Genomic DNA, 23506 nt, shown 5'->3' with positions numbered 1-23506 from the left:
GCCAGAAATGGAAGATAGACGTGAACCCGGAGAAGACAAACTTTGTACTTTTTACAAGACGCAAGAAGAATGACTGCAAATTAATGCTACAGAACGAAGAGATCGAACCATCAACAACCACTAAATTTCTTGGAGTTACCCTAAATAACAACCTGACATGGAAAGACTATCTACAAAGAATTGAAGACAAATCGACAAGGAAAATCAATTTTCTACTAGTACTACGAGCCAAAGGCATCAAATCCAAAGTCTTAAAGTTTTTGTACCAATCAACAATTCTACCAGGATTCACATACGCATCACCTTCGTGGGCAAACGCATCAACAAGTCACTTACAAAGATTGCAGAACAGAGCACTAAAAATAGCCTACCATCTACCAATACTAACACCAACAGAGGAAGTACATAAAATCACCAGGATGAAGACGATTCAAGATGAACTAACAAGACTAAACTCAAATTACCTCAAAAGAGCTTCACAGACAAACCCCAAGATACAAGAACTAATCCGAGACACTCTACAACAATCAACAGACACATACGCACACAGACTCACACCAATACAAGCAATTTTCCAACAACACCTTTCCGCAAGATGAACAACATCAAACGACACTCTACAACAATCAACAGACACAGACTCACACCAATACAAGCAATTTTCCAACAACAACTTTCCGCAAGATGAACAACACCCGGAAGTTAACAGCTTAAAGAGCAGCAGGTCTGCTTCAGAAGCTTAACTGGTCACAGACCAACACATACTTACATTGCTTCTACAACTCGACAACACCACAACTACAACTCTACAATGGCACCCAAAGTCAGCGGAAAGGCAGTCAAGAAGGCAGGCAAAGCCCAGAAGAAGCCCACTGGAGACAAGAAAAAGAAGAAGAAGAGGCGAGAGACCTACTCTCTCTACATCTACAAGGTGCTGAAGCAGGTCCACCCTGACACCGGCATCTCATCCAAGGCTATGTCGATCATGAACAGCTTCGTGAACGACATCTTCGAGAGAATCGCCGGTGAAGCTTCAAAACTGGCCCACTACAACAAGCGATCAACCATCTCTAGCCGGGAGATCCAAACCGCAGTCAGACTGCTGTTGCCCGGAGAGCTGGCCAAGCATGCTGTCAGTGAGGGAACCAAGGCCGTCACCAAGTACACCAGCTCCAAGTAGACGATCAGCTTCTACAACTAGTTGCTCTGAGCAACACCAAACCGGCCTTTTTAAAGGCCACCAAAAAGCATAGTTCTCTTTGTACTCTAGCTAGCAAGCTCAAATTGGCTTGTATGCAATTTCGAGCTCTCAACAGCTAGCTTTGAGCGTCTAATTTGAGCTACTAAGCTCAACTGAGCTTGTAACTTGCTTAAATCAGCTCCAGACCAACTTTAGAGCTAAAAAACTGCTAAATTTTAAGCTTTCACGTCTCAGCCAATCAGATTTGAGCTTCATTTTGCTCTCCAACTTACAGCTCGAAATAGCTAAGTTTAGGCTTACAAAGCTAGCTAACAAGTCCAATTCAGCTAGCTTAAGCTGAAGTGAGCTTTTAGCTGGCTGAAGTTAGCTTTGGGTCAATTCTAGAGGCAGAAACACCAAATTTTCAAGTTTTCACTTCTCAGCCAATCAGATTCGAGCTTAGTTTGAGCTTCCGCTATCACTCAGACACGGGCCAATCACCTATGCCGCTTTTGGCGGGTAACCTCCAATCCAAGTATAAATAGTCTGCACTTCACATACTTTACTATATATAGTTGAAAATGCTCCTTAATATATATAAGTAACGACTCACCAGAGCTCTCCTTCTATTGCTCTTTTACGTGCCTAACTATTTTTTTATACGTCGAGCGCTCTCAAGGCTTCTGGAGATCTGAATATCTTGGTTACCTCACGGATTTGTCCAAAATTCAACACCCAAAATCTACTTCTACATCTACAACTCAGCTACACTCAACTGACGAAGAATGGCCCGAACGAAGCAGACTGCACGAAAGAGTACCGGAGGAAAGGCACCCAGGAAGCAACTGGCTACCAAGGCTGCAAGAAAGAGCGCACCTTCCACCGGCGGTGTGAAGAAGCCTCACCGATACAGACCAGGAACCGTTGCCCTGAGGGAGATCAGGAGATACCAGAAGTCCACTGAGCTGTTGATCCGAAAGCTGCCCTTCCAGCGACTGGTCAGAGAAATCGCCCAGGACTTCAAGACTGACTTGCGGTTCCAGAGCACTGCAATCATGGCTCTGCAGGAAGCCAGCGAGAGCTACTTGGTCAGCCTGTTCGAGGACACCAACTTGTGCGCGATCCACGCCAAGAGAGTCACGATCATGCCCAAGGACATCCAGTTGGCTCGACGAATCCGAGGAGAGCGAGCTTAAGCTCTAGGTGTACTCCACACCAACCAAACCGGCCTTTTTAAAGGCCACCCAACTATCAGTTCTATATTTCTTCACAGTGAGCTTAGCTCAAGCTAACTTCGACCAGAGCAAGCTCAAGCTGGTATAGGTTGAGCTCTGCTTCCCCCTCATTGGGGTGACGCAGCTGGAAAATGAGCTCGAGCTAGCTGTTCAATTGCTCCCGTACGTAGCCTAACTTTTTTGAGCTTCGAGCTCTCAGAGCTTGGCAAGCTACCTCATAGAGCTCAGGCAAGCTTGTATGAGCTTGATTTAAATCACAGAGCTCGAATAAGCTCTGTGGACTGACCAGTTTAAGCTAGTACACCTTGTGTGAGCTCAAAATTTTTTCAATTGCTCCCGTACGTAGCCTAACTATTTTCAAGTTCGAGCTCTCAGAGCTCGGCAAGCTATCTCACAGACCTCAAGCGAGCTCCTACGAGCTTGATTTAAATCACATAGCTCTGATAAGCTCTGTGGACTGACCAGTTTGAGGTAGAAGTTCTTGTGGGAGCTCAAAATTTTTTTTTCAATTGCTCCTTTACGTGCCTAACTTTTTTTACTTTTTATTATCTGCTCTCTCATTGGCTGTTGGTATGAGGGCCAATCAGAGAGCAGAGAAGTCGGTCGGAAATTGATAGATACCTAGCGATTTTTGCCAATCTCAAACCCAACTTCTACTTCAATTTCTACAACAACTACAACTGCAACAACCATGTCTGGACGAGGAAAGGGAGGAAAAGGACTTGGCAAAGGAGGAGCAAAGAGGCACCGAAAGATCTTAAGAGATAACATCCAAGGCATCACCAAGCCAGCCATCAGACGTCTTGCTCGACGAGGAGGTGTCAAGCGTATCAGTGGACTGATCTACGAAGAGACCCGAGGAGTGCTCAAGAACTACTTGGAGAGCGTGATCAGGGATGCTGTAACCTACACCGAGCACGCCAAGAGGAAGACCGTTGTAGCCATGGACATCGTCTACGCCCTCAAGAGACAAGGCAAGACCTTGTACGGATTCGGAGGTTAAGAAGCTTCTTAGCCAGCTGCTCTCCTAGCTGCAGCACCAAACCGGCCTTTTTAAAGGCCACCAACTATCTCAGTTCTTAAGTCAAGCTCTACTAGAGCTCTAACGAGCTCTGCTAGAGCTCTTAACAAGCTCAGCTAGTTAGTGTAGAGCTTTCAGCATATCTAAAATAACTTAAAATGCTAGCTGGATTCTGATTGGCTCTCCCATCTTGGTGGCCGATTTGAACTTACTACCCTAAGACAGGGAGCCAAATTGCGGGTAAAGTCAATCGTCAATCTACAACTTCTACCACAACAGCTACAACTACAACACGATGTCAGGCAAAGGAGGAAAATCGAAGAGCGGCAAAGTTGGAGCCAAGGCCAAGACCCGATCAAGCCGAGCTGGACTGCAGTTCCCTGTTGGAAGAATCCACCGATTCATCCGCAAGGGCAACTACGCTGAGCGAGTTGGTGCTGGAGCCCCAGTCTACCTTGCTGCTGTGCTCGAGTACTTGACTGCTGAGATCCTTGAGCTGGCTGGCAACGCTGCCAAAGACAACAAGAAGTCCAGGATCATCCCCAGACACTTGCAGTTGGCCATCAGGAACGACGAAGAGTTGAACAAGCTGCTCCACGGAGTGACCATTGCTCAGGGCGGTGTGCTGCCAAACATCCAGGCTGTGCTCCTACCCAAGAAGCAGTCTTCGTCTCAGCCCAAGTCTGACAAGAAGTAAAGAGCTTCTACCTCAACCAGTTGCTAGCTTTCAAGCTTCAACACCAAACCGGCCTTTTTAAAGGCCACCAATCTACTAGTTCTATCTTCTATCAAGCCCAGCAAGCTTAACTGGAATACAAACAGTAAGCTGAGACATCCTAGCAATCCTAAATAGCCTCAAAGTGACGTAGAAATTAAAAATTGAAGCCAAAATAAGCTTGGAGCTGAGAGCCAATCAGAATTGAGCATTCTTCGAGCTCGATTTGAACACAGTTTTTTAAGTTAGCTTCGCTTTTTGCTGCTTCTACAACACCACTAGATGACAACCGATCTACACAATCTACAACCCAACAATCTGATGTACAAGAGCTTCTCTACACTGCCTTCACTACACCCAAGGAAACAACTGCCCCAGGAAAGCACTCTTTTTCAAGAGTCATAAGTCGGCCGATAAAGCCTGTATAAAGGTGCTATTGGAACCAAGTCCCAAACCGGCACTTGCAAACCCAACGGTGCGCAGCCAACCTGGGTTCTGACTTGGATCGGTCGCAGTCCTGATTGGCTTTTTGTCCCTCCGAGAGAGTGTCACGAACGCAGATCTAGAAGTTGGTTGGTCCCTATAACACCCTAGTCTAAGCGACACATTGCGAAAGCGGTGCTAGCATTCTAGGAGACAGAGATACGTTGCGACCGGGTCTGCAATTGCTTACTTGGACAACCTCTACTCTGTCGTTATTGTTGGACCTACCAAGAGTAACCCGACGGAAGAGGGTCTAGAGGGAAGGAGAAAGTGCCCAGAAGGACGAAGAGGGTGCAAGAAGAAAGAGACTAGAGGGAAGAGGAAGGACAAAGAGGAAGAAAGGAAGGACAAAGAGGAAGAAAGGAAGGACAAAGACGAAGAAGGTGCAAGAAGGAGCAGTCGGGCTCACATAGTGAGTGAAGATACTCCCCCCCCCCCCCACAAGAGCAGTCCGGCTCACATAGTGAGTGAAGAAGGAGCACTCCGGTGCAAGAAGGAGCAGTCCGGCTCACATAGTGAGTGAAGAGACTCCCCCCCCCCACAATGCCATCATCCCTTAACTCCCAAATGGCATCAGCAATCGCAAACTACGACCAAAGCGACGACGAATCTAATTCCGAGTTAATAATCGAAGGAAGCCTGACACCAACAAGCAATGATCAAGGAAAGGCCTCGCCTCAAAGGCAACTGACAATGGGACCAAACCAAGATCAACATGCTGCTTACAACACAGTAAAACGACAACAGTTCAAGAATGTGCCCAAAGGGCAACCGACAATGCATTCAGAAAACTGGCAAGACAATCTTGATGACGCTTCGCCTAAAAGGCAACCGACAATGGAGCAAAGTCAAGCAACTAATCGAAAGCGCAAAGCGGAAGAATCACAAGCTCAAAGCAACAAAAGACCCTTCACAAGCTCAAAGCAACACTTCACGAACATTATCTACATAAGCTTTGCAAAAGACAAAATTCCAAGCCGAATGACTTTCACCAAATCAATACGTAACCTGACTAAAGTACAATATCCTGGTCAAACCAGGGACCTCAAGACTGGCCTAGGCTATTCAATCAAGCCTGAATCGCCTCAAATAGCCCAAATTATCACCCAAACCAACCTCGAAAACCTGTTTCCCGACACGGAAGTAAAAATCGGAGGCAGACAACACAAGACAAATCAACCCAACAAGAAACAAACTTCCAGCTTTGTTATCTCAAGAGTCAGTGAACAACTCAGCGAAGCTGACATCCAATCTGAACTTGAGGAGATCAACAACATCAAGGTAGCAAAGCTCTTCCGAATCCAAAGCAGAAGCCTAGACAAGCCAACACAACTCATCAGAGTTTTCACAGATGATGACCTAGCCTGCAGAAAGGCAATCGACATTGGGGTCTACATCTGCAACGAACGAAAACGATGCGAAGCATCCAAAACAGAACCACGAGTAACACAGTGTTACAAATGCCAAAATTTCGGCCATATGGCCGTAAACTGTCCGAACCAGCAACGATGCCTCAGATGTGGCGACAACCATGCAGTCAGAGACTGCAAAACTCCAAAGCAGCAAGTTCAATGCATCAACTGCAGAGGCGAACACCCGGCGCAGTACAAAGGATGCCCGGTTTACAAGACAGCTCAAGTCGAAGCCCAAAAAGCACATCCAAAAGTGCAAAACTACGCTCAAGCAGTCAAACATCTGCAACGAACTGTGCAAAACAACTACGCTCAAGCAGTCAAACCACAACCAACCATGAGCAAAGAGGACATACAGCAGTACATTAAAGAAACTGTTGAAACTACAATAGCCGATCAAGTCGAAAAAGCAGTGCAAAAAGCCATGGACGAAAAGATAACCGATGCAATCACCAAAGCTGTCGCTAAATCATGTGAGAAAATTAACGAAACAGTCAGCAATGCAGTTAGAACTCAATTCGAGAAAATAGATTTCACTGAGCTTTTAACATCAAACATAAAAGCAAAACAAAATACAAAAACACACAGAGAAGCAAGCAGCAGCAGACATAGTAGCTCCCGAAATCAAAACAACAACAACAAACCAAAATGAATAGACTCAAGATAGCACAACTCAACTGCAGAAGTATAAACAAGCACAAACTGGAGATCCAAGATCTTCTAGCGAAACACAACATCACTATAGTCTGCTTCAACGAAACAAAAACCAAACATCCACCAAAACTACAAAACTTTAACCTTGCAGCGGCAATCTGTGACAGTGTCACAGGCTCGGCAATTTACATCAGAGACAACATACAGTACCAAGTACTGGAACAAGCACAGCACATAAACCAAAACCACAGAGAACGCAGAAAAGTATGCGAGACGATCAAGATCAACACAATGGGTATCACTGTAACAAGTGTTTACCTTAGCCCAAACGCAGAGATAGAGAACGTGACTTTCAATGGAAAAGATCCAAAGCACATCATCGTTGGAGACTTCAACGCACAGATCAAATCTGTCAACCCAAAAGCAAGAGCAACCAACAGCAACGGAAGAGTTGTAGACGCTCTCATGCACAACTACTTCATCTTGAACGGTTCCGAACCAACACACCAAAGTGACTCAGTCCTAGACTTACACTTTGCATCACCAAAAATGGCTTGCTTATGCACGAACTTTGAAGTGTCGGACACAACACCAAGCGATCACTACATGACAATTGCAGAGTACGAACTAACTGTTCCAAAGAGAACATGCACAAAACCAAACTGGCGAAAATTCAGAGGTACTGTAACGAACTACAAGTTCAACCCTGACTCAATCAAAACTGACGAAGGTCTAGCTCGAGAAGCTGACCAGATAGCCAAACACATTGACAAATGCTACCAAGGCAGCCTCAAAGAACACAAGCCCCAATTCACGAACCCACAACTAGTCGAACTAGTCAGAAACAAACACAAACTTGAACGACAAAAACAAAAGATGAGACGATATGACCAACACGACACCAATGACTACAAAGACCTGTGTACAAAGCTAAACAAAACAAAGAAAGACATCAGACAGCTAAAACAGACAGTAGAAGAAGAAAACCAACTCAAACTACTCAGTGAAATGAACAAAGGACCAACACAACAGAATTTCTGGAAAGCAGTAAAAAAGCTCACAGGCACAAGACCTAAACGAACGAGTAAACTGAAAATGACAAATCAAGACGCTGCGAACCACTTCGCTAAGATGCTCAAAGCAAACATGACGACAAATATAACAAACTCTCAGGCAGCTCTAACGCATGAACAGGAAGTACATGACAAGGTGTCACAGGCGAAAATCCAAGACTTTCAACTGGAACAGACAGGTTTTGCACAAACAGAAATTAGCTTAAAGCAACTCAAAGACGTGATCAATCACAGAAAAAACACTGCCCCAGGACAAGACAAAGTTAGCTACAAAGCGATGAAAAACCTGCCCATCAACGTACTAGAAGTACTAAGACAAATCATAGTACAATCGCTGAGAAGTGGCTACGTTCCTTTAGGCTGGAAACAAGCGACAGTATCAATGTTACCAAAACCCGAGAAAGACCACAAAGATCCCAAAAACTATAGACCACTCTCACTTACAAGCTGTATCGGGAAGATCTGCGAATGTTTTGTCAAAGAGCAGCTACTAGTACACTGCGAAGATCACGACATCTTCGGACACTTTCAAAGTGCATACCGAAGCAAACGATGCACCACCGACAATTTACTCTGTCTAACAGAGACAATCTATAAAGAGAATAACTGGAAGCAACCCGTTGCAGCAGCATTTCTAGACGTGCAACGAGCCTTTGACTCTGTCTGGCACGAAGGCTTATACTACAGACTACTAGAGATCAACTGTCCGAAGTGGATTGTAAAATGGACCAAGAGTTTTCTGACAGACCGACAGTTAACAGTAGTATACCACCAAGCCAAAGCCGAAAGTTTCACACCCAGTGCAGGAGTACCACAAGGAAGTGTAATCAGTCCAATCCTTTTCAACATCTATGTAAGCAAACCAGAAGCAGGTCTAACAACAATATCACAATATGCCGACGACATAGCAATTTACACAAGTTCAAACACAAGCAAGAATGCAACACACAGACTACAAGGTGGCCTAAACAAACTTGAAGCATGGTGCCAGAAATGGAAGATAGACGTGAACCCGGAGAAGACAAACTTTGTACTTTTTACAAGACGCAAGAAGAATGACTGCAAATTAATGCTACAGAACGAAGAGATCGAACCATCAACAACCACTAAATTTCTTGGAGTTACCCTAAATAACAACCTGACATGGAAAGACTATCTACAAAGAATTGAAGACAAATCGACAAGGAAAATCAATTTTCTACTAGTACTACGAGCCAAAGGCATCAAATCCAAAGTCTTAAAGTTTTTGTACCAATCAACAATTCTACCAGGATTCACATACGCATCACCTTCGTGGGCAAACGCATCAACAAGTCACTTACAAAGATTGCAGAACAGAGCACTAAAAATAGCCTACCATCTACCAATACTAACACCAACAGAGGAAGTACATAAAATCACCAGGATGAAGACGATTCAAGATGAACTAACAAGACTAAACTCAAATTACCTCAAAAGAGCTTCACAGACAAACCCCAAGATACAAGAACTAATCCGAGACACTCTACAACAATCAACAGACACATACGCACACAGACTCACACCAATACAAGCAATTTTCCAACAACACCTTTCCGCAAGATGAACAACATCAAACGACACTCTACAACAATCAACAGACACAGACTCACACCAATACAAGCAATTTTCCAACAACAACTTTCCGCAAGATGAACAACACCCGGAAGTTAACAGCTTAAAGAGCAGCAGGTCTGCTTCAGAAGCTTAACTGGTCACAGACCAACACATACTTACACTGCTTCTACAACTCGACAACACCACAACTACAACTCTACAATGGCACCCAAAGTCAGCGGAAAGGCAGTCAAGAAGGCAGGCAAAGCCCAGAAGAAGCCCACTGGAGACAAGAAAAAGAAGAAGAAGAGGCGAGAGACCTACTCTCTCTACATCTACAAGGTGCTGAAGCAGGTCCACCCTGACACCGGCATCTCATCCAAGGCTATGTCGATCATGAACAGCTTCGTGAACGACATCTTCGAGAGAATCGCCGGTGAAGCTTCAAAACTGGCCCACTACAACAAGCGATCAACCATCTCTAGCCGGGAGATCCAAACCGCAGTCAGACTGCTGTTGCCCGGAGAGCTGGCCAAGCATGCTGTCAGTGAGGGAACCAAGGCCGTCACCAAGTACACCAGCTCCAAGTAGACGATCAGCTTCTACAACTAGTTGCTCTGAGCAACACCAAACCGGCCTTTTTAAAGGCCACCAAAAAGCATAGTTCTCTTTGTACTCTAGCTAGCAAGCTCAAATTGGCTTGTATGCAATTTCGAGCTCTCAACAGCTAGCTTTGAGCGTCTAATTTGAGCTACTAAGCTCAACTGAGCTTGTAACTTGCTTAAATCAGCTCCAGACCAACTTTAGAGCTAAAAAACTGCTAAATTTTAAGCTTTCACGTCTCAGCCAATCAGATTTGAGCTTCATTTTGCTCTCCAACTTACAGCTCGAAATAGCTAAGTTTAGGCTTACAAAGCTAGCTAACAAGTCCAATTCAGCTAGTTTAAGCTGAAGTGAGCTTTTAGCTGGCTGAAGTTAGCTTTGGGTCAATTCTAGAGGCAGAAACACCAAATTTTCAAGTTTTCACTTCTCAGCCAATCAGATTCGAGCTTAGTTTGAGCTTCCGCTATCACTCAGACACGGGCCAATCACCTATGCCGCTTTTGGCGGGTAACCTCCAATCCAAGTATAAATAGTCTGCACTTCACATACTTTACTATATATAGTTGAAAATGCTCCTTAATATATATAAGTAACGACTCACCAGAGCTCTCCTTCTATTGCTCTTTTACGTGCCTAACTATTTTTTTATACGTCGAGCGCTCTCAAGGCTTCTGGAGATCTGAATATCTTGGTTACCTCACGGATTTGTCCAAAATTCAACACCCAAAATCTACTTCTACATCTACAACTCAGCTACACTCAACTGACGAAGAATGGCCCGAACGAAGCAGACTGCACGAAAGAGTACCGGAGGAAAGGCACCCAGGAAGCAACTGGCTACCAAGGCTGCAAGAAAGAGCGCACCTTCCACCGGCGGTGTGAAGAAGCCTCACCGATACAGACCAGGAACCGTTGCCCTGAGGGAGATCAGGAGATACCAGAAGTCCACTGAGCTGTTGATCCGAAAGCTGCCCTTCCAGCGACTGGTCAGAGAAATCGCCCAGGACTTCAAGACTGACTTGCGGTTCCAGAGCACTGCAATCATGGCTCTGCAGGAAGCCAGCGAGAGCTACTTGGTCAGCCTGTTCGAGGACACCAACTTGTGCGCGATCCACGCCAAGAGAGTCACGATCATGCCCAAGGACATCCAGTTGGCTCGACGAATCCGAGGAGAGCGAGCTTAAGCTCTAGGTGTACTCCACACCAACCAAACCGGCCTTTTTAAAGGCCACCCAACTATCAGTTCTATATTTCTTCACAGTGAGCTTAGCTCAAGCTAACTTCGACCAGAGCAAGCTCAAGCTGGTATAGGTTGAGCTCTGCTTCCCCCTCATTGGGGTGACGCAGCTGGAAAATGAGCTCGAGCTAGCTGTTCAATTGCTCCCGTACGTAGCCTAACTTTTTTGAGCTTCGAGCTCTCAGAGCTTGGCAAGCTACCTCATAGAGCTCAGGCAAGCTTGTATGAGCTTGATTTAAATCACAGAGCTCGAATAAGCTCTGTGGACTGACCAGTTTAAGCTAGTACACCTTGTGTGAGCTCAAAATTTTTCAATTGCTCCCGTACGTAGCCTAACTATTTTCAAGTTCGAGCTCTCAGAGCTCGGCAAGCTATCTCACAGACCTCAAGCGAGCTCCTACGAGCTTGATTTAAATCACATAGCTCTGATAAGCTCTGTGGACTGACCAGTTTGAGGTAGAAGTTCTTGTGGGAGCTCAAAATTTTTTTTTCAATTGCTCCTTTACGTGCCTAACTTTTTTTACTTTTTATTATCTGCTCTCTCATTGGCTGTTGGTATGAGGGCCAATCAGAGAGCAGAGAAGTCGGTCGGAAATTGATAGATACCTAGCGATTTTTGCCAATCTCAAACCCAACTTCTACTTCAATTTCTACAACAACTACAACTGCAACAACCATGTCTGGACGAGGAAAGGGAGGAAAAGGACTTGGCAAAGGAGGAGCAAAGAGGCACCGAAAGATCTTAAGAGATAACATCCAAGGCATCACCAAGCCAGCCATCAGACGTCTTGCTCGACGAGGAGGTGTCAAGCGTATCAGTGGACTGATCTACGAAGAGACCCGAGGAGTGCTCAAGAACTACTTGGATAGCGTGATCAGGGATGCTGTAACCTACACCGAGCACGCCAAGAGGAAGACCGTTGTAGCCATGGACATCGTCTACGCCCTCAAGAGACAAGGCAAGACCTTGTACGGATTCGGAGGTTAAGAAGCTTCTTAGCCAGCTGCTCTCCTAGCTGCAGCACCAAACCGGCCTTTTTAAAGGCCACCAACTATCTCAGTTCTTAAGTCAAGCTCTACTAGAGCTCTAACGAGCTCTGCTAGAGCTCTTAACAAGCTCAGCTAGTTAGTGTAGAGCTTTCAGCATATCTAAAATAACTTAAAATGCTAGCTGGATTCTGATTGGCTCTCCCATCTTGGTGGCCGATTTGAACTTACTACCCTAAGACAGGGAGCCAAATTGCGGGTAAAGTCAATCGTCAATCTACAACTTCTACCACAACAGCTACAACTACAACACGATGTCAGGCAAAGGAGGAAAATCGAAGAGCGGCAAAGTTGGAGCCAAGGCCAAGACCCGATCAAGCCGAGCTGGACTGCAGTTCCCTGTTGGAAGAATCCACCGATTCATCCGCAAGGGCAACTACGCTGAGCGAGTTGGTGCTGGAGCCCCAGTCTACCTTGCTGCTGTGCTCGAGTACTTGACTGCTGAGATCCTTGAGCTGGCTGGCAACGCTGCCAAAGACAACAAGAAGTCCAGGATCATCCCCAGACACTTGCAGTTGGCCATCAGGAACGACGAAGAGTTGAACAAGCTGCTCCACGGAGTGACCATTGCTCAGGGCGGTGTGCTGCCAAACATCCAGGCTGTGCTCCTACCCAAGAAGCAGTCTTCGTCTCAGCCCAAGTCTGACAAGAAGTAAAGAGCTTCTACCTCAACCAGTTGCTAGCTTTCAAGCTTCAACACCAAACCGGCCTTTTAAAGGCCACCAATCTACTAGTTCTATCTTCTATCAAGCCCAGCAAGCTTAACTGGAATACAAACAGTAAGCTGAGACATCCTAGCAATCCTAAATAGCCTCAAAGTGACGTAGAAATTAAAAATTGAAGCCAAAATAAGCTTGGAGCTGAGAGCCAATCAGAATTGAGCATTCTTCGAGCTCGATTTGAACACAGTTTTTTAAGTTAGCTTCGCTTTTTGCTGCTTCTACAACTCGACAACCTCGAAAACCTGTTTCCCGACACGGGAGTAAAAATCGGAGGCAGACAACACAAGACAAATCAACCCAACAAGAAACAAACTTCCAGCTTTGTTATCTCAAGAGTCAGTGAACAACTCAGCGAAGCTGACATCCAATCTGAACTTGAGGAGATCAACAACATCAAGGTAGCAAAGCTCTTCCGAATCCAAAGCAGAAGCCTAGACAAGCCAACACAACTCATCAGAGTTTTCACAGATGATGACCTAGCCTGCAGAAAGGCAATCGACATTGGGGTCTACATCTGCAACGAACGAAAACGATGCGAAGCATCCAAAACAGAACCACGAGTAACACAGTGTTACAAATGCCAAAATTTCGGCCATATGGCCATAAACTGTCCGAACCAGCAACGATGCCTCAGATGTGGCGACAACCATGCAGTCAGAGACTGCAAAACTCCAAAGCAGCAAGTTCAATGCATCAACTGCAGAGGCGAACACCCGGCGCAGTACAAAGGATGCCCGGTTTACAAGACAGCTCAAGTCGAAGCCCAAAAAGCACAACCAAAAGTGCAAAACTACGCTCAAGCAGTCAAACATCTGCAACGAACTGTGCAAAACAACTACGCTCAAGCAGTCAAACCACAACCAACCATGAGCAAAGAGGACATACAGCAGTACATTAAAGAAACTGTTGAAACTACAATAGCCGATCAAGTCGAAAAAGCAGTGCAAAAAGCCATGGACGAAAAGATAACCGATGCAATCACCAAAGCTGTCGCTAAATCATGTGAGAAAATTAACGAAACAGTCAGCAATGCAGTTAGAACTCAATTCGAGAAAATAGATTTCACTGAGCTGTTAACATCAAACATAAAAGCAAAACAAAATACAAAAACACACAGAGAAGCAAGCAGCAGCAGACATAGTAGCTCCCGAAATCAAAACAACAACAACAAACCAAAATGAATAGACTCAAGATAGCACAACTCAACTGCAGAAGTATAAACAAGCACAAACTGGAGATCCAAGATCTTCTAGCGAAACACAACATCACTATAGTCTGCTTCAACGAAACAAAAACCAAACATCCACCAAAACTACAAAACTTTAACCTTGCAGCGGCAATCTGTGACAGTGTCACAGGCTCGGCAATTTACATCAGAGACAACATACAGTACCAAGTACTGGAACAAGCACAGCACATAAACCAAAACCACAGAGAACGAAGAAAAGTATGCGAGACGATCAAGATCAACACAATGGGTATCACTGTAACAAGTGTTTACCTTAGCCCAAACGCAGAGATAGAGAACGTGACTTTCAATGGAAAAGATCCAAAGCACATCATCGTTGGAGACTTCAACGCACAGATCAAATCTGTCAACCCAAAAGCAAGAGCAACCAACAGCAACGGAAGAGTTGTAGACGCTCTCATGCACAACTACTTCATCTTGAACGGTTCCGAACCAACACACCAAAGTGACTCAGTCCTAGACTTACACTTTGCATCACCAAAAATGGCTTGCTTATGCACGAACTTTGAAGTGTCGGACACAACACCAAGCGATCACTACATGACAATTGCAGAGTACGAACTAACTGTTCCAAAGAGAACATGCACAAAACCAAACTGGCGAAAATTCAGAGGTACTGTAACGAACTACAAGTTCAACCCTGACTCAATCAAAACTGACGAAGGTCTAGCTCGAGAAGCTGACCAGATAGCCAAACACATTGACAAATGCTACCAAGGCAGCCTCAAAGAACACAAGCCCCAATTCACGAACCCACAACTAGTCGAACTAGTCAGAAACAAACACAAACTTGAACGACAAAAACAAAAGATGAGACGATATGACCAACACGACACCAATGACTACAAAGACCTGTGTACAAAGCTAAACAAAACAAAGAAGGACATCAGACAGCTAAAACAGACAGTAGAAGAAGAAAACCAACTCAAACTACTCAGTGAAATGAACAAAGGACCAACACAACAGAATTTCTGGAAAGCAGTAAAAAAGCTCACAGGCACAAGACCTAAACGAACGAGTAAACTGAAAATGACAAATCAAGACGCTGCGAACCACTTCGCTAAGATGCTCAAAGCAAACATGACGACAAATATAACAAACTCTCAGGCAGCTCTAACGCATGAACAGAAAGTACATGACAAGGTGTCACAGGCGAAAATCCAAGACTTTCAACTGGAACAGACAGGTTTTGCACAAACAGAAATTAGCTTAAAGCAACTCAAAGACGTGATCAATCACAGAAAAAACACTGCCCCAGGACAAGACAAAGTTAGCTACAAAGCGATGAAAAACCTGCCCATCAACGTACTAGAAGTACTAAGACAAATCATAGTACAATCGCTGAGAAGTGGCTACGTTCCTTTAGGCTGGAAACAAGCGACAGTATCAATGTTACCAAAACCCGAGAAAGACCACAAAGATCCCAAAAACTATAGACCACTCTCACTTACAAGCTGTATCGGGAAGATCTGCGAATGTTTTGTCAAAGAGCAGCTACTAGTACACTGCGAAGATCACGACATCTTCGGACACTTTCAAAGTGCATACCGAAGCAAACGATGCACCACCGACAATTTACTCTGTCTAACAGAGACAATCTATAAAGAGAATAACTGGAAGCAACCCGTTGCAGCAGCATTTCTAGACGTGCAACGAGCCTTTGACTCTGTCTGGCACGAAGGCTTATACTACAGACTACTAGAGATCAACTGTCCGAAGTGGATTGTAAAATGGACCAAGAGTTTTCTGACAGACCGACAGTTAACAGTAGTATACCACCAAGCCAAAGCCGAAAGTTTCACACCCAGTGCAGGAGTACCACAAGGAAGTGTAATCAGTCCAATCCTTTTCAACATCTATGTAAGCAAACCAGAAGCAGGTCTAACAACAATATCACAATATGCCGACGACATAGCAATTTACACAAGTTCAAACACAAGCAAGAATGCAACACACAGACTACAAGGTGGCCTAAACAAACTTGAAGCATGGTGCCAGAAATGGAAGATAGACGTGAACCCGGAGAAGACAAACTTTGTACTTTTTACAAGACGCAAGAAGAATGACTGCAAATTAATGCTACAGAACGAAGAGATCGAACCATCAACAACCACTAAATTTCTTGGAGTTACCCTAAATAACAACCTGACATGGAAAGACTATCTACAAAGAATTGAAGACAAATCGACAAGGAAAATCAATTTTCTACTAGTACTACGAGCCAAAGGCATCAAATCCAAAGTCTTAAAGTTTTTGTACCAATCAACAATTCTACCAGGATTCACATACGCATCACCTTCGTGGGCAAACGCATCAACAAGTCACTTACAAAGATTGCAGAACAGAGCACTAAAAATAGCCTACCATCTACCAATACTAACACCAACAGAGGAAGTACATAAAATCACCAGGATGAAGACGATTCAAGATGAACTAACAAGACTAAACTCAAATTACCTCAAAAGAGCTTCACAGACAAACCCCAAGATACAAGAACTAATCCGAGACACTCTACAACAATCAACAGACACATACGCACACAGACTCACACCAATACAAGCAATTTTCCAACAACACCTTTCCGCAAGATGAACAACATCAAACGACACTCTACAACAATCAACAGACACAGACTCACACCAATACAAGCAATTTTCCAACAACAACTTTCCGCAAGATGAACAACACCCGGAAGTTAACAGCTTAAAGAGCAGCAGGTCTGCTTCAGAAGCTTAACTGGTCACAGACCAACACATACTTACACTGCTTCTACAACTCGACAACACCACAACTACAACTCTACAATGGCACCCAAAGTCAGCGGAAAGGCAGTCAAGAAGGCAGGCAAAGCCCAGAAGAAGCCCACTGGAGACAAGAAAAAGAAGAAGAAGAGGCGAGAGACCTACTCTCTCTACATCTACAAGGTGCTGAAGCAGGTCCACCCTGACACCGGCATCTCATCCAAGGCTATGTCGATCATGAACAGCTTCGTGAACGACATCTTCGAGAGAATCGCCGGTGAAGCTTCAAAACTGGCCCACTACAACAAGCGATCAACCATCTCTAGCCGGGAGATCCAAACCGCAGTCAGACTGCTGTTGCCCGGAGAGCTGGCCAAGCATGCTGTCAGTGAGGGAACCAAGGCCGTCACCAAGTACACCAGCTCCAAGTAGACGATCAGCTTCTACAACTAGTTGCTCTGAGCAACACCAAACCGGCCTTTTTAAAGGCCACCAAAAAGCATAGTTCTCTTTGTACTCTAGCTAGCAAGCTCAAATTGGCTTGTATGCAATTTCGAGCTCTCAACAGCTAGCTTTGAGCGTCTAATTTGAGCTACTAAGCTCAACTGAGCTTGTAACTTGCTTAAATCAGCTCCAGACCAACTTTAGAGCTAAAAAACTGCTAAATTTTAAGCTTTCACGTCTCAGCCAATCAGATTTGAGCTTCATTTTGCTCTCCAACTTACAGCTCGAAATAGCTAAGTTTAGGCTTACAAAGCTAGCTAACAAGTCCAATTCAGCTAGCTTAAGCTGAAGTGAGCTTTTAGCTGGCTGAAGTTAGCTTTGGGTCAATTCTAGAGGCAGAAACACCAAATTTTCAAGTTTTCACTTCTCAGCCAATCAGATTCGAGCTTAGTTTGAGCTTCCGCTATCACTCAGACACGGGCCAATCACCTATGCCGCTTTTGGCGGGTAACCTCCAATCCAAGTATAAATAGTCTGCACTTCACATACTTTACTATATATAGTTGAAAATGCTCCTTAATATATATAAGTAACGACTCACCAGAGCTCTCCTTCTATTGCTCTTTTACGTGCCTAACTATTTTTTTATACGTCGAGCGCTCTCAAGGCTTCTGGAGATCTGAATATCTTGGTTACCTCACGGATTTGTCCAAAATTCAACACCCAAAATCTACTTCTACATCTACAACTCAGCTACACTCAACTGACGAAGAATGGCCCGAACGAAGCAGACTGCACGAAAGAGTACCGGAGGAAAGGCACCCAGGAAGCAACTGGCTACCAAGGCTGCAAGAAAGAGCGCACCTTCCACCGGCGGTGTGAAGAAGCCTCACCGATACAGACCAGGAACCGTTGCCCTGAGGGAGATCAGGAGATACCAGAAGTCCACTGAGCTGTTGATCCGAAAGCTGCCCTTCCAGCGACTGGTCAGAGAAATCGCCCAGGACTTCAAGACTGACTTGCGGTTCCAGAGCACTGCAATCATGGCTCTGCAGGAAGCCAGCGAGAGCTACTTGGTCAGCCTGTTCGAGGACACCAACTTGTGCGCGATCCACGCCAAGAGAGTCACGATCATGCCCAAGGACATCCAGTTGGCTCGACGAATCCGAGGAGAGCGAGCTTAAGCTCTAGGTGTACTCCACACCAACCAAACCGGCCTTTTTAAAGGCCACCCAACTATCAGTTCTATATTTCTTCACAGTGAGCTTAGCTCAAGCTAACTTCGACCAGAGCAAGCTCAAGCTGGTATAGGTTGAGCTCTGCTTCCCCCTCATTGGGGTGACGCAGCTGGAAAATGAGCTCGAGCTAGCTGTTCAATTGCTCCCGTACGTAGCCTAACTTTTTTGAGCTTCGAGCTCTCAGAGCTTGGCAAGCTACCTCATAGAGCTCAGGCAAGCTTGTATGAGCTTGATTTAAATCACAGAGCTCGAATAAGCTCTGTGGACTGACCAGTTTAAGCTAGTACACCTTGTGTGAGCTCAAAATTTTTTCAATTGCTCCCGTACGTAGCCTAACTATTTTCAAGTTCGAGCTCTCAGAGCTCGGCAAGCTATCTCACAGACCTCAAGCGAGCTCCTACGAGCTTGATTTAAATCACATAGCTCTGATAAGCTCTGTGGACTGACCAGTTTGAGGTAGAAGTTCTTGTGGGAGCTGAAAAAATTTTTTTCAATTGCTCCTTTACGTGCCTAACTTTTTTTACTTTTTATTATCTGCTCTCTCATTGGCTGTTGGTATGAGGGCCAATCAGAGAGCAGAGAAGTCGGTCGGAAATTGATAGGTACCTAGCGATTTTTGCCAATCTCAAACCCAACTTCTACTTCAATTTCTACAACAACTACAACTGCAACAACCATGTCTGGACGAGGAAAGGGAGGAAAAGGACTTGGCAAAGGAGGAGCAAAGAGGCACCGAAAGATCTTAAGAGATAACATCCAAGGCATCACCAAGCCAGCCATCAGACGTCTTGCTCGACGAGGAGGTGTCAAGCGTATCAGTGGACTGATCTACGAAGAGACCCGAGGAGTGCTCAAGAACTACTTGGAGAGCGTGATCAGGGATGCTGTAACCTACACCGAGCACGCCAAGAGGAAGACCGTTGTAGCCATGGACATCGTCTACGCCCTCAAGAGACAAGGCAAGACCTTGTACGGATTCGGAGGTTAAGAAGCTTCTTAGCCAGCTGCTCTCCTAGCTGCAGCACCAAACCGGCCTTTTTAAAGGCCACCAACTATCTCAGTTCTTAAGTCAAGCTCTACTAGAGCTCTAACGAGCTCTGCTAGAGCTCTTAACAAGCTCAGCTAGTTAGTGTAGAGCTTTCAGCATATCTAAAATAACTTAAAATGCTAGCTCGATTCTGATTGGCTCTCCCATCTTGGTGGCCGATTTGAACTTACTACCCTAAGACAGGGAGCCAAATTGCGGGTAAAGTCAATCGTCAATCTACAACTTCTACCACAACAGCTACAACTACAACACGATGTCAGGCAAAGGAGGAAAATCGAAGAGCGGCAAAGTTGGAGCCAAGGCCAAGACCCGATCAAGCCGAGCTGGACTGCAGTTCCCTGTTGGAAGAATCCACCGATTCATCCGCAAGGGCAACTACGCTGAGCGAGTTGGTGCTGGAGCCCCAGTCTACCTTGCTGCTGTGCTCGAGTACTTGACTGCTGAGATCCTTGAGCTGGCTGGCAACGCTGCCAAAGACAACAAGAAGTCCAGGATCATCCCCAGACACTTGCAGTTGGCCATCAGGAACGACGAAGAGTTGAACAAGCTGCTCCACGGAGTGACCATTGCTCAGGGCGGTGTGCTGCCAAACATCCAGGCTGTGCTCCTACCCAAGAAGCAGTCTTCGTCTCAGCCCAAGTCTGACAAGAAGTAAAGAGCTTCTACCTCAACCAGTTGCTAGCTTTCAAGCTTCAACACCAAACCGGCCTTTTTAAAGGCCACCAATCTACTAGTTCTATCTTCTATCAAGCCCAGCAAGCTTAACTGGAATACAAACAGTAAGCTGAGACATCCTAGCAATCCTAAATAGCCTCAAAGTGACGTAGAAATTAAAAATTGAAGCCAAAATAAGCTTGGAGCTGAGAGCCAATCAGAATTGAGCATTCTTCGAGCTCGATTTGAACACAGTTTTTTAAGTTAGCTTCGCTTTTTGCTGCTTCTACAACTCGACAACGAATAATAATCGAAGGAAGCCTGACACCAACAAGCAATGATCAAGGAAAGGCCTCGCCTCAAAGGCAACTGACAATGGGACCAAACCAAGATCAACATGCTGCTTACAACACAGTAAAACGACAACAGTTCAGGAATGTGCCCAAAGGGCAACCGACAATGCATTCAGAAAACTGGCAAGACAATCTTGATGACGCTTCGCCTAAAAGGCAACCGACAATGGAGCAAAGTCAAGCAACTAATCGAAAGCGCAAAGCGGAAGAATCACAAGCTCAAAGCAACAAAAGACCCTTCACAAGCTCAAAGCAACACTTCACGAACATTATCTACATAAGCTTTGCAAAAGACAAAATTCCAAGCCGAATGACTTTCACCAAATCAATACGTAACCTGACTAAAGTACAATATCCTGGTCAAACCAGGGACCTCAAGACTGGCCTAGGCTATTCAATCAAGCCTGAATCGCCTCAAATAGCCCAAATTATCACCCAAACCAACCTCGAAAACCTGTTTCCCGACACGGAAGTAAAAATCGGAGGCAGACAACACAAGACAAATCAACCCAACAAGAAACAAACTTCCAGCTTTGTTATCTCAAGAGTCAGTGAACAACTCAGCGAAGCTGACATCCAATCTGAACTTGAGGAGATCAACAACATCAAGGTAGCAAAGCTCTTCCGAATCCAAAGCAGAAGCCTAGACAAGCCAACACAACTCATCAGAGTTTTCACAGATGATGACCTAGCCTGCAGAAAGGCAATCGACATTGGGGTCTACATCTGCAACGAACGAAAACGATGCGAAGCATCCAAAACAGAACCACGAGTAACACAGTGTTACAAATGCCAAAATTTCGGCCATATGGCCGTAAACTGTCCGAACCAGCAACGATGCCTCAGATGTGGCGACAACCATGCAGTCAGAGACTGCAAAACTCCAAAGCAGCAAGTTCAATGCATCAACTGCAGAGGCGAACACCCGGCGCAGTACAAAGGATGCCCGGTTTACAAGACAGCTCAAGTCGAAGCCCAAAAAGCACAACCAAAAGTGCAAAACTACGCTCAAGCAGTCAAACATCTGCAACGAACTGTGCAAAACAACTACGCTCAAGCAGTCAAACCACAACCAACCATGAGCAAAGAGGACATACAGCAGTACATTAAAGAAACTGTTGAAACTACAATAGCCGATCAAGTCGAAAAAGCAGTGCAAAAAGCCATGGACGAAAAGATAACCGATGCAATCACCAAAGCTGTCGCTAAATCATGTGAGAAAATTAACGAAACAGTCAGCAATGCAGTTAGAACTCAATTCGAGAAAATAGATTTCACTGAGCTGTTAACATCAAACATAAAAGCAAAACAAAATACAAAAACACACAGAGAAGCAAGCAGCAGCAGACATAGTAGCTCCCGAAATCAAAACAACAACAACAAACCAAAATGAATAGACTCAAGATAGCACAACTCAACTGCAGAAGTATAAACAAGCACAAACTGGAGATCCAAGATCTTCTAGCGAAACACAACATCACTATAGTCTGCTTCAACGAAACAAAAACCAAACATCCACCAAAACTACAAAACTTTAACCTTGCAGCGGCAATCTGTGACAGTGTCACAGGCTCGGCAATTTACATCAGAGACAACATACAGTACCAAGTACTGGAACAAGCACAGCACATAAACCAAAACCACAGAGAACGCAGAAAAGTATGCGAGACGATCAAGATCAACACAATGGGTATCACTGTAACAAGTGTTTACCTTAGCCCAAACGCAGAGATAGAGAACGTGACTTTCAATGGAAAAGATCCAAAGCACATCATCGTTGGAGACTTCAACGCACAGATCAAATCTGTCAACCCAAAAGCAAGAGCAACCAACAGCAACGGAAGAGTTGTAGACGCTCTCATGCACAACTACTTCATCTTGAACGGTTCCGAACCAACACACCAAAGTGACTCAGTCCTAGACTTACACTTTGCATCACCAAAAATGGCTTGCTTATGCACGAACTTTGAAGTGTCGGACACAACACCAAGCGATCACTACATGACAATTGCAGAGTACGAACTAACTGTTCCAAAGAGAACATGCACAAAACCAAACTGGCGAAAATTCAGAGGTACTGTAACGAACTACAAGTTCAACCCTGACTCAATCAAAACTGACGAAGGTCTAGCTCGAGAAGCTGACCAGATAGCCAAACACATTGACAAATGCTACCAAGGCAGCCTCAAAGAACACAAGCCCCAATTCACGAACCCACAACTAGTCGAACTAGTCAGAAACAAACACAAACTTGAACGACAAAAACAAAAGATGAGACGATATGACCAACACGACACCAATGACTACAAAGACCTGTGTACAAAGCTAAACAAAACAAAGAAAGACATCAGACAGCTAAAACAGACAGTAGAAGAAGAAAACCAACTCAAACTACTCAGTGAAATGAACAAAGGACCAACACAACAGAATTTCTGGAAAGCAGTAAAAAAGCTCACAGGCACAAGACCTAAACGAACGAGTAAACTGAAAATGACAAATCAAGACGCTGCGAACCACTTCGCTAAGATGCTCAAAGCAAACATGACGACAAATATAACAAACTCTCAGGCAGCTCTAACGCATGAACAGGAAGTACATGACAAGGTGTCACAGGCGAAAATCCAAGACTTTCAACTGGAACAGACAGGTTTTGCACAAACAGAAATTAGCTTAAAGCAACTCAAAGACGTGATCAATCACAGAAAAAACACTGCCCCAGGACAAGACAAAGTTAGCTACAAAGCGATGAAAAACCTGCCCATCAACGTACTAGAAGTACTAAGACAAATCATAGTACAATCGCTGAGAAGTGGCTACGTTCC

At 44.8% G+C, this 23506-nt stretch overlaps 8 protein-coding genes across 8 annotated transcripts; all 8 read left to right on the top strand.

Annotated features, from left to right (window-relative positions):
• Positions 1-807: 807 nt before the first annotated feature.
• On the top strand, positions 808-1180 carry LOC134853189 (histone H2B.1/H2B.2). The gene has a single exon (XM_063869148.1). The coding sequence runs from the start codon at positions 812-814 to the stop codon at positions 1178-1180; it is 369 nt and encodes a 122-aa protein (XP_063725218.1). The 5' UTR covers positions 808-811.
• Positions 1181-9566: 8386 nt separating this feature from the next.
• LOC134853063 (histone H2B.1/H2B.2) lies at positions 9567-9939 on the top strand. The gene has a single exon (XM_063868993.1). The coding sequence runs from the start codon at positions 9571-9573 to the stop codon at positions 9937-9939; it is 369 nt and encodes a 122-aa protein (XP_063725063.1). The 5' UTR covers positions 9567-9570.
• A 785-nt stretch (positions 9940-10724) lies between these two features.
• Positions 10725-11135, top strand: LOC134853582 (histone H3). The gene has a single exon (XM_063869583.1). It carries the CDS (start codon positions 10725-10727, stop codon positions 11133-11135), a length of 411 nt encoding a protein of 136 aa, XP_063725653.1.
• A 729-nt stretch (positions 11136-11864) lies between these two features.
• LOC134852975 (histone H4-like) lies at positions 11865-12176 on the top strand. Its single transcript, XM_063868866.1, has one exon. It carries the CDS (start codon positions 11865-11867, stop codon positions 12174-12176), a length of 312 nt encoding a protein of 103 aa, XP_063724936.1.
• Positions 12177-12489: 313 nt separating this feature from the next.
• Positions 12490-14138, top strand: LOC134853581 (uncharacterized). The gene is made up of 2 exons (XM_063869582.1): positions 12490-12887; positions 13292-14138. Exons 1-2 carry the CDS (start codon positions 12490-12492, stop codon positions 14136-14138), a joined length of 1245 nt encoding a protein of 414 aa, XP_063725652.1.
• Positions 14139-17006: 2868 nt separating this feature from the next.
• LOC134853064 (histone H2B.1/H2B.2) lies at positions 17007-17379 on the top strand. The gene has a single exon (XM_063868995.1). It carries the CDS (start codon positions 17011-17013, stop codon positions 17377-17379), a length of 369 nt encoding a protein of 122 aa, XP_063725065.1. The 5' UTR covers positions 17007-17010.
• A 785-nt stretch (positions 17380-18164) lies between these two features.
• On the top strand, positions 18165-19617 carry LOC134853580 (uncharacterized). The gene is made up of 2 exons (XM_063869580.1): positions 18165-18515; positions 19240-19617. The coding sequence occupies exons 1-2, from the start codon at positions 18165-18167 to the stop codon at positions 19615-19617; spliced, it is 729 nt and encodes a 242-aa protein (XP_063725650.1).
• Positions 19618-19930: 313 nt separating this feature from the next.
• LOC134853579 (late histone H2A.2.2) lies at positions 19931-20332 on the top strand. The gene has a single exon (XM_063869579.1). The coding sequence runs from the start codon at positions 19931-19933 to the stop codon at positions 20330-20332; it is 402 nt and encodes a 133-aa protein (XP_063725649.1).
• Positions 20333-23506: the final 3174 nt, after the last annotated feature.

Source organism: Symsagittifera roscoffensis, chromosome 8, assembly GCF_963678635.1.
Source record: "Symsagittifera roscoffensis chromosome 8, txSymRosc1.1, whole genome shotgun sequence".
In the NCBI taxonomy this organism is placed as follows: Eukaryota; Metazoa; Xenacoelomorpha; order Acoela; family Convolutidae; genus Symsagittifera; species Symsagittifera roscoffensis.
Note: the sequence above shows the minus strand (reverse complement) of the source record. Positions and strands in the feature narration are given on the sequence as shown.

What these genes read in the sequence shown, in the direction of transcription:
- LOC134853581 (XM_063869582.1), top strand. Translation starts at nt 12,490, where the DNA reads ATGTCAGGCAAAGGAGGAAAATCGAAGAGCGGCAAAGTTGGAGCCAAG. An exon ending in CAGCCCAAGTCTGACAAGAA is followed by an intron (nt 12,888 to 13,291) that starts GTAAAGAGCTTC and finishes TGTTATCTCAAG; the next exon opens with AGTCAGTGAACAACTCAGCG.
- LOC134853064 (XM_063868995.1), top strand. Translation starts at nt 17,011, where the DNA reads ATGGCACCCAAAGTCAGCGGAAAGGCAGTCAAGAAGGCAGGCAAAGCC.
- LOC134853579 (XM_063869579.1), top strand. Translation starts at nt 19,931, where the DNA reads ATGTCAGGCAAAGGAGGAAAATCGAAGAGCGGCAAAGTTGGAGCCAAG.
- LOC134853189 (XM_063869148.1), top strand. Translation starts at nt 812, where the DNA reads ATGGCACCCAAAGTCAGCGGAAAGGCAGTCAAGAAGGCAGGCAAAGCC.
- LOC134853582 (XM_063869583.1), top strand. Translation starts at nt 10,725, where the DNA reads ATGGCCCGAACGAAGCAGACTGCACGAAAGAGTACCGGAGGAAAGGCA.
- LOC134853580 (XM_063869580.1), top strand. Translation starts at nt 18,165, where the DNA reads ATGGCCCGAACGAAGCAGACTGCACGAAAGAGTACCGGAGGAAAGGCA. An exon ending in GCGCGATCCACGCCAAGAGA is followed by an intron (nt 18,516 to 19,239) that starts GTCACGATCATG and finishes ATAGGTACCTAG; the next exon opens with CGATTTTTGCCAATCTCAAA.
- LOC134853063 (XM_063868993.1), top strand. Translation starts at nt 9,571, where the DNA reads ATGGCACCCAAAGTCAGCGGAAAGGCAGTCAAGAAGGCAGGCAAAGCC.
- LOC134852975 (XM_063868866.1), top strand. Translation starts at nt 11,865, where the DNA reads ATGTCTGGACGAGGAAAGGGAGGAAAAGGACTTGGCAAAGGAGGAGCA.